The sequence below is a fragment of the Sminthopsis crassicaudata genome, chromosome 5, assembly GCF_048593235.1.
Source record: "Sminthopsis crassicaudata isolate SCR6 chromosome 5, ASM4859323v1, whole genome shotgun sequence".
NCBI lineage: Eukaryota > Metazoa > Chordata > Mammalia > Dasyuromorphia > Dasyuridae > Sminthopsis > Sminthopsis crassicaudata.
In genome coordinates, this window is record NC_133621.1 from 301,776,654 (window position 1) to 301,795,145 (window position 18,492).

At 45.9% G+C, this 18,492-nt stretch overlaps 1 protein-coding gene across 1 annotated transcript in view; it reads left to right on the top strand.

Annotated features, from left to right (window-relative positions):
• ZC3H7B (zinc finger CCCH-type containing 7B) overlaps positions 1 to 18,492 on the top strand; it is an 82,583-nt gene that overhangs the window by 46,687 nt on the left and 17,404 nt on the right. The window contains exons 12-17 of the mRNA XM_074271815.1: positions 814 to 976; positions 4,256 to 4,417; positions 7,899 to 8,104; positions 11,800 to 11,900; positions 14,157 to 14,338; positions 16,953 to 17,048. Coding sequence (XP_074127916.1) covers positions 814 to 976; positions 4,256 to 4,417; positions 7,899 to 8,104; positions 11,800 to 11,900; positions 14,157 to 14,338; positions 16,953 to 17,048 — 910 coding nt within the window. The remainder of the gene's footprint in view (positions 1 to 813; positions 977 to 4,255; positions 4,418 to 7,898; positions 8,105 to 11,799; positions 11,901 to 14,156; positions 14,339 to 16,952; positions 17,049 to 18,492) is intronic.

An 18,492-nucleotide genomic window follows, 5' to 3' on the forward strand; every position in this document is an offset into this window, starting at 1 on the left:
TCCTCAATCAAATTTAGGGAAAGGGATAGAATTGCCTGGAATTTCCCTGATATAGAGAAATCCCAGATGAGGTAACTCCCTTCACCAATCAGTCATTTATTTCAATTTACCCTATTAGTCTGAATGTAGGCCATCCCAAAAAAGGCCACCCCCTTAAAATAATCCTTGGATTTAAAACTGAATTTAAAACCAAGGCAACTTGGCTCTCTCTATATAATTCATTTTTTAATTAAAGCTTTTTTATTTTCAAAACTTATGGATGAATGATTTTTCAACATTGACCCTTGCATAGCCTTATGTTCCAATTTTCCCCTCCTTCCCCCCATCCCCTCCCCTAGATGACAAGCAATCCAACATAGGTTATACATGTTAAAATATATGTTAAATCCAATATATGTCAACATATTTATACAATTATCTTGCTGCACAAGAAAAATCAGATCAAAAAAGGAAAGAAAATGAGTAAGAAAATGAAATGCAATTGAACAGTGAGAATGTTATGTTGGGATCTATATAATTCATCGTTGACCCAGTTCTTCCTGACTCCAAAGCCAGCTCTCTGTTTACTATACCATACCACCTTTCAAACACAACTGGGTGCAAATATCTCCCCTTTCTGGGGGCTCCATGAGGGGAGTTAGTGGGCTGCTTAGCTCTAATATTCTTGAGTTTTTTTCATTAGTTGGATTTCATTTTCAGAGAATGGATCTAAGCTGGGAGGGAAGGAAGGAGCCAGAGACTCTGGGTCTGTAGTTGGGCTGGCAGAGTCTGGCAAAGGGGATTCACTCACCTTCTTTTCTATCCTGTATCTAGCCAGCCAGCCTCAGTAGCACAAGTCACTCCCCTCTGCCCAAGGTGCCCGACATGCTGCCCCAGCAAGAGTCCGCCTTGCCCAATACCGCCCTGCTCGTCAAGAACCCCCTGGCTTCTACCCATCTCTTCAAGCAGGCCTGCCACCTCTGCTATCCCAAAACAGGTAATGTGATACCTAACCTGCCTCCGGTCTCCCCTCCTATCACTCGAGACACCGAGATTCATGGAATCTTGTACTCACAGGCTTAAAGGAGCTTCAAAATCTTGAAAAACCAACTTGGAAAATCAGAGAATCTTGGAATCATAGAGAACCATAGTCTTAGGGAATCTAAAAAATTTCATAATCAGAGAGCTAGGTCTTCCTAGGTTCTTCTGAACCCCTTCCCTTTATCTTTTCTTACAGTACAATAACTTTCCTAATCATGGTCTTAAAAATAAGACTTTGAATCCTAGAATCGTGGGTATTCTGGACTTTTAGAATCTTAGCATTTCAGAACCAAAGAATCTCAGAAATGGAAAAGACATTAGTGATGACTTAATTCAATCCCCTCCCAAGGGATGCATTTTATGTTTCTACAGAATGATGCCAAATGCTTATCTAGCCTCAGTAATGACAGAGAACTCATTATAAGATTACCTGTACGATACTGGACAGCTCCCTCTCTTAAAATCATCATTCTATTGAACTGGAACTTTATTCCTATCCTCAATACTTTATTCTTCTGCTGCTTTTTGACTTTTAACTTCTCTCTCCTTTGACTGAGAAGTGTCTCAGCAGATTATTTTGAACTCTTAAAAATTAATTTTCAGATTTGTTCCTTCTCTTTCTAACCCTATCCACAATTGGGGGAGAGGAGGGCGGCAAAAACAAAACCTTGTTACCAATATACACAAGCAAAACAGATTCCTGCATTGTCTGTGTCTAAAATTGTCTTTCTCAGTCTTTACTTTTCTGGCAGGAGGTGAGCAACAGGCTTCACCATGAGTCCTCCAGTATCATGGCTGGTCATTGTATCAATCAATTAAGTCTTTTGAAGTTGCTCATCCTTATAATATTGTTATTGTAGACATTGTTTTCCTGTTGACTTTACTATTAATCAATTCAAAAAAGTCTTCCTAAGTTTTTCCGAAACCATTCCCTTTATCTTTTCTTATAGTACAATAGCATTCCATCATATTCCTAGACTATAACTTGTTCCGTCATTCCCCTCTTCCTTTTTTTTTTTTTTCTGAGGCTGGGGTTAAGTGACTTGCCCAGGGTCACACAGCTAGGAAGTGTTAAGTGTCTGAGACCAGATTTGAACTCGGGTCCTCCTGAATTCAGGGCTGGTGCTCTATCCACTGTGCCACCTAGCTGCCCCTCGTCATTCCCCTCTTGATGGACATCCTCTCGGTTTCCAATTCTTTGCTATAACAAAAGAATTATTACAAATATTTTTGCACAAAATGGGTCCCTTTCCTCTTGCTTTGATATTGGGGTATTGGTTTACTGGTAGGATCACAGGGTCAAAGGATGTGCACAATTTAATATCTTGTGACACAGGTCCAAATCATTTTGCAGAATGACAATACAGAATTGATGTGCCTGTTTCCCTAGAGCCCATCCAACATTTGTCATTTTCCTTTTTTTTTTTTTTTTTTTTTTTTAATCTTTGATGGGTGTGAGGTGGGATCTCAGAATTTCTTTGATTTCCATTTCTCTAATTGTTAACGGTTTTACATGGTTATTGATAGCTTGGATTTCTTATGCCTTTGACCATTTATGGGAATGGCTCTTATTCTAAAAAATTGTATCTGTTCCTTAGATATCTTGGAAATGAGACCTTTATCGGAGAAACTTGTGGAAAGATTTTTTCCTAATTTATCATTTCCCTTCTCATTTTAACTCGGGCTTTCATTGGTCCATCTTGGGTATACTCCATGCTAGCTGAGAGCCTTCTATTTCACCCTCAAAAACTCTAGTTCAGAAATCCATATCGCATTCTTCCATATCACCTTCTTAAATCCTTCTTTCTCTTCTGAAGGCCGGGCCTTCCATTGGCAACCGGGATGGAAACATTCCCCCATACTTCGAAGGTCTCCTGTTTCTTGCTCAAGCCTTTGTAATCTCCAGTATATTTTCTGAGTTCTTTCTAGCTTCTAGAAATGTGCAGTAGTCCATAGGCTTGGCAAGCCTGTCATGTGATAAATACATACACGCGCCCACAGAGCAGCCAGCAGACATCCACACCGTTTGTCCTATGGGCCTCCATTCCACTCACTTTCCAGGGCACCTTTTTAAAGCGTTCCTCTGATCGAGTCTCCAGCAGAAAGCTTGTAACATCTTTCAAAATTCCTAATTGAATTCCTAATTCCTAATGAGCATCCGCCTCAAGTTCTAGCACAATCAATATGGAACTTGTCCTTTTTTTTCTTTACATGTTAAAATATATGTTTGTTCCAATATATGTAAACATATTTGTACAGTTATCTTGCTGCGCAAGATCAGATCAAAAAAGAAAGAAAATGAGTAAAAAACAAAATGCAAATGAACAACAACTAAAAAAGTGAAAATGCTGTGTTATGATCCACTTTCAGTTCCCACAGTCCTCTCTCTGAGTGTAGCTGGCTCTGTTCATCATGAGATCATTGGAACTGGCCTGAATCCTTTCATTGTTGAAGAGAGCCACGTCCATCAGAATTGATCATCATATAATCTTCTTGTTGCCCTGTACAATAATCTCCTGGTTCTGCTCCCTTTACTCAGCATCAGTTCACATAGATCTCTCCAGGCCTTTCTGAAGTCATCCTGCTGGTCATGAAACTCGTCTTTCAGCCAAACGTTTCACCTCCTCTGTACTTGGGCCAAACTGACCTCTCACTTCCCTGTTTTTAGTCCAAACTCTGACTTGTGCTCCCCGCAGGACTGCAGTGGAGTCACTTCTCCCTGCTTTTCAGGACCCGCTGAGGGGCTGCCTTTTCCAGGAAGCCTGCTTTGACCCTCCCTCTTCCTCTTCCTCAGAGGATTTTGTCAGTGTTTCTCCTTTGCCTTATTTTCATTCCCCTAAATGCAGTTATTGGTGTTTATTTCTCCAACTTCCTAGTCCCCCTCGCCCCTAATTAAATCTCTTGAAATCAATCTATATCACTTTTTGTGTGCTCCCCAAACCAACAGTTTATTCGACTGATCCTGGGGAAATTCAGACTAATACAATACATGGTATGTGAGCAAAGAGCTTTTGGGGAGCCAGAGTTTCTGATTTGAAAACAATCTGGAAGACTTCATGGAGGAAGAGGCAGTTCAATAGCCATTTGAATACTAGACAAGAAATACATCCTTAGGACCCTCTGACCTCTTTCAGACCTGTTTGCTTCTTGTCCTCCCGTTTGCCTCTGCTGCTCTTGGGCTCACACACCTGCCCACAGGCCCAGACTCATAGATCCCTTCTTGCCTTCCCCACAGGTCCCAAAGCTGGTGACTACACCTACCGGGAGGACCTAGAGCACAAATGTAAACGGGACATTCTGCTGGGGAGGATCCGGAACTCTGAGGACAAGACGTGGAAGCGGATCCGGCCTCGGCCCACCAAAACCAGCTTCATCGGCTCCTACTATCTGTGCAAAGGTGAGCTGGGGGCCAGCAGAGAGGAAGGGGGAGGGAGGAGCACAGTGATCCAGGCGCACCGAGCACTCTCACTCTGGGTGGAAGAGCCCTCCCAGCCCTGGTCATAGGTGGATAGAATATAAGTTCTAGGAGCTCCAGGGACTTTGGAACAGAGATTGTTGGAGCTGGGAGGGTCTTAGAACAGGGAGTGTCAGAGCTGGGAGGGGGCTTAGAACAGGGGATGTCAGAGCTGGGAGGGAGCTTAAAACAGGGGATGTCAGAGCTAGGAGGGAGCTTAGAACAGGAGATGTCAGAGTTGGGAGGGAGCTTAGAACAGGAGATGTCAGAGCTGGGAGGGAGCTTAGAACAGGAGATGTCAGAGCTAGGAGGGAGCTTAGAACAGGGGATGTCAGGGCTGGGAGGGAGCTTAGAACAGGAGATGTCAGAGCTAGGAGGGGGCTTAGAACAGGGGATGTCAGAGCTGGGAGGGAGCTTAAAACAGGGGATGTCAGAGCTAGGAGGGAGCTTAGAACAGGAGATGTCAGAGCTGGGAGGGAGCTTAGAACAGGAGATGTCAGAGCTGGGAGGGAGCTTAGAACAGGAGATGTCAGAGCTAGGAGGGAGCTTAGAACAAGGGATGTCAGGGCTGGAGAGGCCTTAGAACATGAACATTAAAGCTAGGAGGGAAAGTCACAATTGGAGGAGCTTTAGAATAAGAAACATGAGACTTGGAAATAGTTTAGGACATAGAAAGTCACGCTGAGAGGAATCTTAGAACATGGAATGTTAGAGCTGGGAGGGAGCTTAAATCCCAAAACGTTAAAGTTGGAAGAATCAATGAAGTGATCAATTGTCACCCAGCATTGATTAAATTCGTAATATGTGCCAGACAGACGCTGAAGATACAAAACACCAAAAGAAACCGTTTGTGCCCTCAAGAGCTTATAATCTACTGGTGCCCATAGAAGTCAATGTAAAACTTAGGAACTGCACGTGCCCAAGATTATTTGGGGGGAGGCCCTGGCTGTTGGGGATCAGGAAAGCTGAACTTGGAAGAAAACCAGGGATTCCCAGAGAAAGAGATGAGGAGGATACACATTCTAATCTCAGGGGTCAGAGAATATAAAGGTCCAGGGCTGATTTGTAAGGAATAGAGCAAAATTGCTTGCTGGAACCCAGCATTCTAGAGCAATGAGAAGACTTCAAATTTGAGATCAGAAACAATAGGGAGCTACTAGAGGCTTTTGAGTAAGGGAGTGACCTGGTCAGATCTGCACTTTAACTATGTGGAGGATGTGTTGAAGAGGACACCCAGGAGTCTTAGAGACCATCAGACCTGCTGGTTTCCCAGCTTTTTGAGTAAGGAGGCCTTCCTATCCAAAAATGTCACCAATTCCTACATGAGAGTATTTGTGCTATTGGTGATCTAGTAGCCCCTTATTTTTTCAGGAAAGTGTGTTTGTTGCTTGCCCTTCATTCTCTAAGAAGACCATGACATAAGGAAGATGAATTGGATTTGAGTGAGGCAGGGATGTGCAAAGTCACCAGCCTTCCTTTCTCCTCCAGAGCCATCTGGATCCAATGGCCAGATATAGATCAGGACACCTGGAGATGGCCCTGGAGGAGTGTTCAGGAACAGCAGGAAGAGGAGGAGGAGGAGAAAAAAAAGGGAGAAGAGGAGGAGTGGGGGAGAAGAGGGAGGAGAGGAAAGGGGGGAAGGGGGAAGAAGAGAAAGGAGGAAGAGAGGAAGGAGAAGAGGAGGAAAAGAGGAAGGAGGAAGGGAGGAAGAAGAGGAAGGAGGAAGAGAAGGAGGGAGAAGAGGAGGAAGAAGGGGAAGGAGAAAAGGAACAGGAGAAAGAGAAGGAAGAAGAGGAGAAGGAGAAGTAGGAGGAGGAAGGAGAGGAGGAGAAAGAGGAAGGGGAAGGGGGAAGAAGAGGAAGGGGAAAAGGAACAGGAACAGGAGAAAGAGGAGAAATAGGAGGAGGAGGAAGAAGGGGGAAGAGGAGTGGGACAAAGAGGAGGAAGAAGAGAAGGAGATGGGGGGGAGGAGAACAAGATTGTCAAAGGAAAGGTCCAAGAGCTAGAGGCTTGGCCCACAGCCTTCGGATTTGGTCATTAGAAAATCCTCAGTAACTACAGAGAGGAGTTTCAGTTGAATGAGGAGATGAGAAGGCAAGTTGCAGGGACTGAGGGTGAGAGGGGAGAGGGCTTGAGAGTCCATATCTGGCCCGGATTTCCCGGATTCCCTGGAGCCCACCCGAGCTCTTGTTCTGCTTGTCTGTGACCCTGGGGCCACTTCTACACCGGCAAGGAGTTCCTACCCTGTGTCTTGAGCTAACTCTCTGTAAGGTCTTAGAAAGTCACCTCTCCTTCCTGGTCTCAGTTTCCTCATCTTTAAAATGGGTGAGCTGAACTAGCTGGCCTCTGAGACGTCTGTGCATTTTAGCAGAGAGAGATTTTAACAAAATGGAACTCATGGGAGTTCAGGCCCCACCTTGACCTATTAGGTCCCCAAGTATTCATTAATTGCCTCCCCCATCTCAGTAAGGAAACTTTACAATCATCCTTCTTTCCATGAGGGCTTATGTTTTGTGAGGCACTTTCCTCACAATTACCCTAAAAGAGAGGAGGCGTGATCATTATTGTTCCCTTTTCCATATTAGGGCCATGGAATGACCCTGCTAGAGCTAGAAGGAACCCCAGGTCACCCAATGGAAATGCCTCATTTTACAAATGAGGAAACTGAGACTCAGATAAAGGAAAGATGAAAAAAGCAGGTGATATATCCTGGGATTTGTGGCTCCAAATAGAATCTTCCTTTTGGGTTCTGTTCTCTCTCTCTCCCTTCTCCTTCCTCTCTCTCTTCCACCTCTCCCTTTCTCACTCTCCCTCTCTCTTCTCTCACTCTGTCTCTGTCTCTCCCTTCTTTCTCCACTTTCTCCTTCTCTCTCTTCCCCTCCCTTCCTCTCTCTCTTCCACCTCTCCCTTTCTCGCTCTCCCTCTCTCTTCTCTCACTCTGTCTCTGTCTCTCCCTTCTTTCTCCACTTTCTCCTTCTCTCTCTTCCCCTCCCTTCCTCTCTCTCCCACTTTCCTGCTTCTCCCTCCTTATCTCTCCCCTCTCCTTCTCTATTTCTCTCTCCTCCTCTCCCTCTCTACTTCTCTCTGGTGTTTACAATCCAACAGTCCGATAAACACGTGCCCACTCTGTGCCAGGCTCCATGCTAAGTTCTTAAATTAGAATTAAAACATTCAACTTTTTTAAAAATTCACTTGAGCAGGACAGAAGCCCAAAGGGCCTCTCGAGGTCTTCCTGTCTGATCCCCTCATTTCAGTAAGGTCGCAGAGGAGGCGTGAGCTGGGTGAGAGCTCCCCAATGGCAGGAGCCTCCCTCAGGATTCAGGAGCAGGGGGTGACAGACTGGGCCATGGCATCGAGGGCCAGTGGGTGACTGGGCCACGGCTTCCCGTGGCGGAACGTGTGTGTCCCTGTTGCCTCTCCGCAGACATGCTTAACAAGCAGGACTGTAAGTACGGGGATAACTGCACCTTCGCCTACCATCAGGAGGAGATCGACGTGTGGACTGAGGAGAGGAAGGGGACCCTCAACAGAGACCTCCTCTTCGACCCCCTCGGGGGAGTTAAGCGGGGCAGCCTTACCATTGCCAAGCTTCTCAAAGAACACCAGGGAATCTTCACCTTCCTCTGTGAGGTAGGACCCCCTGTACTACTCAGCCTCCCTTTGGTCCAGCTTTCCAGCCTCTCTGGGAAGGGAAAGGCTCATAGGCTGCCCTTCAGCCTTCCAGCCTCTCTGGGAAGGGAAAGGCTCATAGGCTGCCCTTTAGCCTTCCAGCCTCTCTGGGAAGAGAAAGGCTCATAGGCTGCCCTTCAGCCTTCCAGCCTCTCTGGGAAGGGAAAGGCTCATAGGATGCCCTTCAGCCTTCCAGCCTCTCTGGGAAGGGAAAGGCTTATAGGATGCCCTTCAGCCTTCCAGCCTCTCTAGGAGGGGAAAGGCTCACAGGATGCCCTTCAGCCTTCCAGCCTCTCTGGGAAGGGAAAGGCTCATAGGATGCCCTTCAGCCTTCCAGCCTCTCTGGGAAGGGAAAGGCTCATAGGATGCCCTTCAGCCTTCCAGCCTCTCTGGGAAGGGAAAGGCTTATAGGATGCCCTTCAGCCTTCCAGCCTCTCTGGGAAGGGAAAGGCTCATAGGATGCCCTTCAGCCTTCCAGCCTCTCTGGGAAGGGAAAGGCTTATAGGATGCCCTTCAGCCTTCCAGCCTCTCTGGGAAGGGAAAGGCTCATAGGATGCCCTTCAGCCTTCCAGCCTCTCTGGGAAGGGAAAGGCTTATAGGATGCCCTTCAGCCTTCCAGCCTCTCTGGGAAGGGAAAGGCTCATAGGATGCCCTTCAGCCTTCCAGCCTCTCTGGGAAGGGAAAGGCTTATAGGATGCCCTTCAGCCTTCCAGCCTCTCTAGGAGGGGAAAGGCTCACAGGATGCCCTTCAGCCTTCCAGCCTCTCTGGGAAGGGAAAGGCTCATAGGATGCCCTTCAGCCTTCCAGCCTCTCTGGGAAGGGAAAGGCTCATAGGATGCCCTTCAGCCTTCCAGCCTCTCTGGGAAGGGAAAGGCTCATAGGATGCCCTTCAGCCTTCCAGCCTCTCTGGGAAGGGAAAGGCTCATAGGATGCCCTTCAGCCTTCCAGCCTCTCTGGGAAGGGAAAGGCTCATAGGCTGCCCTTCAGCCTTCCAGCTGGGAGGTTATGGAGATGCAGTTGTTGTCCTGGAGGGGAAATGTCCCTCTCATCCGCACATGGCTAGAATGAGCATTGTTTATTCACAGTCTAGAATTCTGAAGTGGCAGTTAAGAAAGGAACCAAGGGGCAGCTAGGTGGCGCAGTGGATAGAGCACCAGCCCTGAATTCAGGAGGACCCGAGTTCAAATTTGGTCTCAGACACTTAACACATCCTAGCTGTGTGACCCTGGGCAAGTCACTTAACCCCAGCCTCAGAAAAAGAAAACAAGGAAAAAAAAAAAAAGAAAGGAACCAAAATGTAAAAGAGAGCATGTCCGTGAGAGGAGGGTCCTTGGATCAGAGAACGGAGACTCTCAGAGCTTAGAAGACAGGAAAGAATCTCAAAGCTGGGAGGGGGGATTTCAGCTCTGGGAGGAATCTTAGAACGGTAAAGATCAGAGATAGATGGGCCTTAGAATCTAGAATGGCAGAGTTGGAAGAGGAATTAAACGCAGGATGTCAGAGCTGCACAGAACCTTAGAACACAGAACGTGGAATATCAGCATTGGATTAGATGGAGAATTTCCTCTGAATCCAGAATAGCACAAATAGAAACACCAAACAACATGGAATGGCAGAAGTGATAAAACTAAGATTCCCTAATATCCGAGCTTGGGGTGGGGGTGCAGGGAGGGGGCCCTTAGAACACGCAATGTCAGAATCAGGGAGCTTCTGATCTAACCCCTATGTCTTATTAAATGGGAAAATTCTGGCCCAGAGAGGTCCTATCTTCTGCCCCGGGATACACAGCAAGTTAGAGGGAGCCTGGGCCTAGCACCCAGGACTTTTTCCATGCTGAAAGTTGCAGATTTTGAAGGGATTTTGAAGGGATTGCAGTAATCATTGAGTCAACCCTGTTATTCTCTGTAGGAGGAAACTGAGGCCCAGGGAAATGGGAGTCAGCACCAGAGTTAGGGCTTCATCCCTGATCTCCTGGTCTCACTCCACTCCACAAAGGAAGCGCCATCGCCCAGGGTGCAGTGGTCCTCAAACTTTTTAAATAGGGGGCCTTCACTGTCCCTCAGACTGTGGGAGGCCGGACTAGAGTAAAAACAGAAACTCACTCTGTCTCTGCCCCTCGGCCCATTGCCATAACCCAGCGGGCCCATAAATGTCCTCAGCATCTGGTCCACGGGCCGTAGTTGAGAACCCCTGTGAGTATTTATTGTTGATCCCTGCACAGGGGAGGGCTTGGGGAAGAGGAAAGAGAAAGTAGCAGATATGGCTTCTGCCCTCAAGATCTAAATCAAATCAAGCTGGGGAGGTCACTGACGATGAAATCCTCAAAACAAAGTAGTTTGCATTCCCTAGTCCCTTGGGGTGAAAACAAACAAACAAAGGAACAAACAAAGAAACAAAATCTTGGGAAAAGTTAACTAGTAGCAGAGGTTTGAGAATTACCAGAATTCAAGGTCCAGGATTTTCCTTTCCTTTCTCCAAATCTGAAAGTGGAAGTGGGGAAGAATAAATTAGGATATGTACGTATTGGAAAAAGAAAAGAAAATTACGGCAGAAGAAAGTAAAGGTAATCTGAGTCTCTTTTAATAGAAGCCTAGTGTGTCGACCTAGGATGATAGATTTATAGATGGAAGGCGCCTCACTGGCCATGGAGTCCAAACTCTTTAATTTAGAGAGGAGGAAAGTTAATAATAATCATAATAACTAACATTTATAGAGCACCTACTGTGTGCCAGGCACTAAATGCTCCACAAATATCATCTCATTTCATCCTCACAACAACCCTAGGAGGAAGGTGCTGTATTATCCACATTTTTTCTGAGGCTGGGGTTAAGTGACTTGCCCAGGGTCCCACAGCCAGGAAGTGTTAAGTGTCTGAGACCACATTTGAACTCGGGTCCTCCTGAATTCAAGGCTGGCACTCTATCCACTGCCCCACCGAGCTGCCCATTCATGGTTAAATTCATGGTTAAATGTTAAGGAACTCACCCAGAGTCACACAACTAGCGACCGAGGTAGGATTCGAACCTGGGTTTCCTGATTCCAAGTTTCCCCGGCCACCACAAACAAGAAGGGCGCTGCCCTGTCTGGATCTGCATCTGGGCTTAGTTCTGAGCAGATGAAGGAGGATCTCGGGACCCTTCCATCCTTCTCGGGATCCCAGGCCACAGCATGGGAAGTGAAGGAGCTGGGGCTGTTGAGGCAGGAGCAGGAAAGCCTCAGGGGGAGGGGAGGCACCCGGAGGGGCACCAGCGCTGGGAGGGCTTTGCTCTGCTGGGCCCGGACTGAGCTGGGAACGGTTTGGGGCAGCACGCCGGGGTCAATTTTGACTCAGTGACAGAGAAACATTCTAACTGAGCGAGACCCCGGCCTGAGGAGGCTGCGGGGAGTCTCCTGTTGCCAGGCCTTTGAGCACAGCTGGATGGCCCTCCCAGGGACACGATTAAGGGATCCCTGTGGCACGGGTGACCTCCGAGGCTCCTTCCAGATCTGAGATTCTGGGGTAAACCGAGGACTCGGATGGTGCCCATGCTGCCGACTGGCCGGGAAGCAGCCACGCGGTCCTTTCTTGGTCCTCAAACCCTTCTCCCTACACCCCCCATGGGGTTCAGAGGACACTGGGTCCTAATCTCTCTGTTTTCTGCTCCTTTGTTGAACAGATCTGTTTCGACAGCAAACCCCGGATCATTAGCAAGGGGACCAAGGACTCTCCCCCTGTCTGCTCCAACCTGGCTGCCAAGCATAGTTTCCATGACAACAAGTGAGTGGCCTGGGGACCAGGCTAACCCTCTTCTTGGTTCTCCTCCTGGCTCCTCATCCACACGCTGGGACTCTCAGGCTGGCTGTTTCTTAGGACCAGCAGCCCTGGGAATAGGTGGTCCTCTTATCCCTATTATACAGATGGTAAAACTGAGGCTAATGGTCAGGGTTATGTTGCCTGTGAGTGTGAACTCAGACTCCATGTCCAGCCCTTTTTTCTCCGTGCCTAATAATGTCATTGTCAATAATAACAACAGTAACGATGGGCTACAGTTGTTGTTCGGTCACATCCGACTCTTCATGACCCCTGGCAGAGACCCTGGAGCGGTTTGCCATTTCCTTCTTCGGCTCATTTTACAGATGAGGAAACTGAGGCACCCGTGGTACGTGGGGCTGGATTTCAACTCCGGAAGATGGACCTTCCTGGGTCCCACCTGGCACTGCAGCTGCCCTACAACAACAATATCACTAATAATAATATTTGACATCCCGATAGCAAGATTTGCAGTCTTACCATGGTTTAACGCTTTAATAATCCTCACTGGGGTTGGGCCAGTCACATCTGCCCTTTAGGCTTTAATAAAACTGCATGAAGAGTTTGAAAACCCCCAGGATTATCTCCTTCGATCTTGTGAAATAGTCTGATTGTCCCCATTTATGAGATGAAGAAACCGAGGTTAAAGGTAATAAATAGGTGACCTGCCAGTCTTATGCTGCTGGTTTCAGAAGTGGGTGTGATACCAGATCTCTCCAGTAGGAGGCAGTGTGGTATTGAAGAAAACTGGTTTTTAGCAAATCCATTCTGTTACATGCTACCTGTGTGAGCTAAGGGAAAACAATTATCTGAGCCTCAGTTTCCTCCTCTGTCAAATGGGTGAGCTCCGGCGTCTCTTCCAGTTACACTCGGTGACCCTCGAGCTCCAGGTCTGCCAATTCTTGACCTTCTCTTACGTTGGCTGTCACTGAGGTGACGATTTCCCTAAGAAATGACAAATACGAAGAATGCAGGGAACTTGGGAAGAACTGGGGACAATATAAATTCTAGTTTTACTTTTTTGTGAATGACCTTCAGCAAGCTTCTGCTTTACCTCTCTGGATCTCAGTCTCCTCATCTGTGAAATGGGGCATTGCTCCAAAGCAGAGGTACTACCCACAGTCTGCATGTGGCGGACGCAACTCTCAAGTGCTTCAAATTAGATTAAAATATAATTAGGAAATGTTAAATCAAATTAATAAAAATATCAAGATAGATAATATTAATTTGTGGTTTCCTAAATCAATATGCAGCGATAGGGATCCTTTCACCATTGGGCAACATGAGTTCTGAATTCAATCTTAAATGTTTTGAGCAATCTTGGTCCTATGGGAGAAGTAAGAAAACAATAAAAATACAGCATAGATAATGTCAATTTGCGGTTTCCTAAATCTATATGCAGTGATAGGGATCTGCTTCGCCATTGGGCAACATGAGTTCTACGTTCCCTTCCACCCTTAAATCTGTGATTCTATTCCTTATATGATCTGATACAGAATCTTGGTTAAATAGGACTACAAAAGCAGTGTAGACAATGGCTAGAATCATGACTGAAAATAATATTAAAAAGTTGAATTCGATCTTAAATGCCGTGAGTAATCTTGGTCCTATGAGAGAAGCAAGAAAACAATAAAAATACAACATAGATAATGTCAATTTGTGGTTTTCTAAATCTATATGCAGCGATAGGGATCTGCTTCGCCATTGGCCACCATGAGTTCTAAGTTCCCTTCCAGCCTTAAAGCTGTGATTTTATACTGTCTGATACAGAATCCTGGTTAAGTAGGACTACAAAAGCAGTGTGGATAGTGGCTAGAATTGTGACTGAAAATAACATTAAAAAGCAGCTGAATTCGATCTTAAATGCTATGAGCAATTTGGGTGCTATGGAAGAAGAAAACAAAGTTTCCTTGTCTTAGCAGAGAGGTGGGGGGTCCCAGGTGCCCAATGTGGCCATCAGACAGAGTAGAGTCATCATTTCACTTTTAAAATTCATTACAGAGGCAGCTAGGTGGCGCAGTAGATAGAGCACCAGCCCTGAATTCAGGAGGACCCGAGTTCAAATCTGGTCTCAGACACTTAATACTTCCTAGCTGTGTGACCCTGGGCAAGTCACTTAACCCCAGCCTCAAAAAAAAAAAAAAAAAAATTCATTACAGGGGGAAATGTCTGAGCCTTAAACCCCAAAAGGGCCAAGCTCACTTGCCTGTCCCCTCCTGCCAGGTGTCTGGTCCACATCGTGCGCTCCACGGCCCTGAAATACTCCAAGATCCGCCAGTTCCAAGAGCACTTCCAGTTTGACGTGTGCCGCCACGAAGTACGCTATGGCTGTCTACGGGAGGATAGCTGTCACTTTGCCCACAGTTTCATCGAACTCAAGGTCTGGCTGCTGCAGCAATACTCAGGTGAGGATGTGAAAGGAAAAGGGGCAAGGTAGGAGGTAGAAGGGACTCTTTTGGGGCTGCTTCTCTTTTTCTACACTGGGCGGTTTCTCTCTTACTAGATGACCAGGTAAGACTAGTCCACAACTGGCACCCCTTCCCATCCATCCATTAACCAAAGGACCTTCTATGTCAAAACTCCTCAAGAGAGAGATCATAACTCTCATTTCGGGAGTACCTTAAAGTTTGGAAAGTGTTTTCCTTTCAGCATCCCCATGAGGTCTAGATTATTGGAACAATTATTCCCAGTTTACAGATCAAGAAACTGAGTCTGAGAGAGAAAACACCATTTGCCCAGGAGTTCCACAACTACTAAGTATCAGTTGTTTAGTCATTTCTTCAGTCACGTATGACTCCCCATGATCCTGTGTGAGATTTTCTTGGTAAAGATAGTAGAACAGTTTGTCATTTTGTTCCCTAGCTTACAGGTGAGGAAACTGAAGCAAAAAAGATTAAGAGACTTGCCCAGAGTCACCCAGTTGTCAAGTGCTGGGGCTCGATTTGAATTCAGGCCTCCTGACTCCAGGCCTGGTACTCTATCCATTGCCCCAGAGTATCAGAGTCAGGTTTAAAACCCCTCTGGTTAAACCCCAATAAGAGAATGATAATAATAGAATTCCTGCTCTCAAGGAGTTTACAATCTAAAAAATATATACCTTATTTTGTTTTTATAGAGTTGTGTCACTTCCAAACCACTGTCATGAGTGGAAATTATGGGGAGATATTATTCGTTCAACTTAGTAATCATTTCTTAAGTGCCTTCTGTGTGTGAAACCCAGAATGATGGAGCTGCCAAAGGGAGCCTCCAGATTTCCCAAATTCAAGGGCCTAAAAGTTCATCCCCTAGTAACCTACCTCTCTGTCAGACATCTTTCTGCTTAGATGGGATCTCACTTAACTAACACAAGGGTCGGTACTAGGTCCATGCTGAAGGGGACATTTTACAATTTGATCCCCACTGACAAAGGCTTAAAGAGACCTCCATATGTCATAGGCATTAGGGCTGGTGGTTATGGGACTTTGGAGTGCCTCAGTTTCCCAATCTGTAAAATGAGAGGGGTCGGACTAGGTGACCTCTAAGGTTCCTTCTAGATTTGGGTATGGTTCTTATGTCTTTAAGCTCTCTAAGGAGATCAGGAGCTAGACTTAGAATCAGCAAAATCCGGGTTCAGATCTCACTTCCGATTCTTAGTAACTGTGTCAGCGTGAGATGAGTCATTAACCTCCAGTATCTACATCAGATGCCTCCAGGAAGTCCCAGAACAGGGTGCAGCCCTACTCCCCATTAGCTAGTGCCTACTCCATCCCCCCAAATGCCTTTATATTTACTTTTTGTATATGTTCTAGCTGCCTATCCACGGACAGCCCTCCCCCTCTTAGAATGTAAGCTTCCTGAGGGCAGAAACTGTCCGTTTTTCATCTGTGTATACTCAGCACCCTGGAGAGTTCCAGGAAGACAGCAGAGCTTAATAACTGATTGATAAATGTTGACTAATGCTTGTTTTTAGAGCCAGATGGTACAGTAGGTAGTGCTGGCTCTGAAATCTGGAGACCCATCCAAATTCCAGCTTCAGGCACTTCAGACACTTTGCTACTTGACCCTGAGCAAATCATTTAAATGCTGTCTGCCTCAGTTTCCCCATCTGTAAAATAAAAATAATGATAATAATAATACTTAATAACATTTTCTCCCAGAGTTGTTGTGAGGATCAAATGAGATATCATTTGTAAAGCACTTTGCAAGACCTAAAAGTTATTATTATTAATAAAACATAAGCTCTGTGAGGTCAGGGCTGTTTGACTTTTGTCTTTACCCCATTACTTTGCACAGAGCCTGGCACACAGCAGGAGCTTAATTAATGCTGGTTGAATGAAGAACTAGACATTTCACTACTTGATCCTGGGTAAATCATTTAAATGCTGTCTGCCTCAGTTTTCCCATCTGTAAAATAAAAATAATGACAACGATAATAATAATAATAATACTTAATAACGCTTCCTCTCAGGGTTATTGTGAGGATCAAATGAGATACCACTTGTAAAGTGATTCATAAGGCCTAAAAGTTATTATTGTTAAAGAACGTAAGCTCTGTGAGGTCAGGGCTGTCCGATTTTTGTCTTTACCCCATTACTTGGCACAGAGCCTAGCATATAGCAGGAGCTTAATAAATGCTGGTTGAATGAATAAAGAACTTGAAATAGACCCTTTTACAAATGAGGAGACTGAGGTCCCACAAGATTAGTGGCCTTCTACACAGCTAATCAGTGCCAAAGTTAGGGTTGTAAATCCAGAAGTCTTTTTGCTGGATTGCCTGAGGCAATAATACTTTTTCTGTCAATCAACAAACTGATTAAGCACCAGTTGTGTACCAAGCATACACACCTACGTTACAGGATTCTTGAGAGAACTTGTTGAGCCTTAAAGCAATATAGAAATAGGAGTTATTGTCAATCTGAGTCCCCCCTCTCCCCAGTTAACGGATGAGGAAGAAGAGCCTGATGGGAGGGCAGGGAGGAGGCCCCTAGACTCCTTAAGCCCATTAAATCATCCCCAGGTTTTTTTCCTTTCCCTCCCCAGGTATGACCCACGAGGACATCGTCCAAGAGTCCAAGAAGTGCTGGCAGCAGATGGAGGCCCACGCAGGCAAAGCTGCCAACAGCTTGGTGAGAAGCCAGCGGAGGGCAAGGGGAGGGCAGCGAGAGCATGGCTTCAGTCACGTGTGGTGCAGTGGGGAGAGCCTGGAGCTGGAGTCCAAATGCCTGGATTTCCAAACTGGTCTCTGATGCTTGCTGCCCAGGAGACTTTCCCTGAACAAGTCCCTCAGCCAATCTGAAAATCTCTAAAATGAGGAAGTTGGATCATCTGTTTCTTAGGTCTCTCCTCCTCTAAATCCTAAAATCCTCACAGAGGCAGGGACGTCTGGGTTTGGACACGTGCACGTGTTTGCATATGTGGGTGTGTGCATGAGTGTGCACACACAGGAACACTTAGTGGAAGGAATCACCTCAGAATACACAGGCCCCTGGGCTCTGAGATCTAGGCCTGGAAGGAGCCTCAGAGGCCTGCTAGTGTAATCCTTGCGTTTGACAGAGGAGGAAACTGAGGCACAAGGAAGTTAAATGACTTGCCCAAAATCACACTGCAAGTGTCAAAGGAGAGATCTGAACTCATTTCTTCCCACGGTAGCAACTGCAGTGTGCTACTGTGGGAAGGTTGGGGTGTATTCCTCAAAGTCTGATTCTGGTACCCCATCCCCATTCATTCACTTATCCTATCTGTCCCCAAGTCATCATTAGGCACTATGTGAGGTGCTGGAAAGCATCGGAAAACATTCTGCTAGCAAAGTTGTTGTTTTTTCCTCCAGTAGCTATGAATATGGGATCACTTATTATCTCCCATTTATAGGATGCTTCACAGGCATTATTAGACCCATTTTACAGAGGTGGAAACTGAGACTATTAGAGAAGCAGAGATTTAGTTGTCCAAGGTCATGCAGCTAATCAGTGATTTTATGGTCAGAATGAGGACCAGAAGCAGGACTGAACCCTCTTCTGTGTGGTGAAGGGGTCAGCCTAGACAAACAACAGCAATAATATTAGTAATTATTAGTAGTATTATCATCATCATTTCTATTCACTTTAAGATTTGGAAAGTGTTTCTCTTGCAACAATCAATCAACAAGGGGCAGCTAGGTGTGACTGTAGCAGGTAGAGTACTGGTCTTGGAATCAGGATGATCTGAATTCAAATCCAGCCTCAGGCACTTGACAATGGCTGTGTAACCTTGGATAAGTCACTTAACCCTGATTGCCTCAAAAAAAAAAAAAAAGGCAGAAAGAAAAAGAAAGAAAGAGAGGGGGGGAGGGAGGAAAGAAGGAAGGAAGGAAGAAAGAAAGAAAGAAAGAAAGGAAGGAAGGAAGGAAGGAAGGAAGGAAGGAAGGAAGGAAGGAAGGAAGGAAGGAAGGAAGGAAGGAAGGAAGGAAGGAAGAAAGAAAAAATAGAGGGAGAAAGAGAGGGAGGGAGGAAGGAAGGAAGAAAAAAGAAAGAAAAAAAGAGAGAGAGGGAGAAAGGGAGGGAGGGAGGAAGGAAGGAAGAAAAAGAAAGAAAGAAAAAAGAGA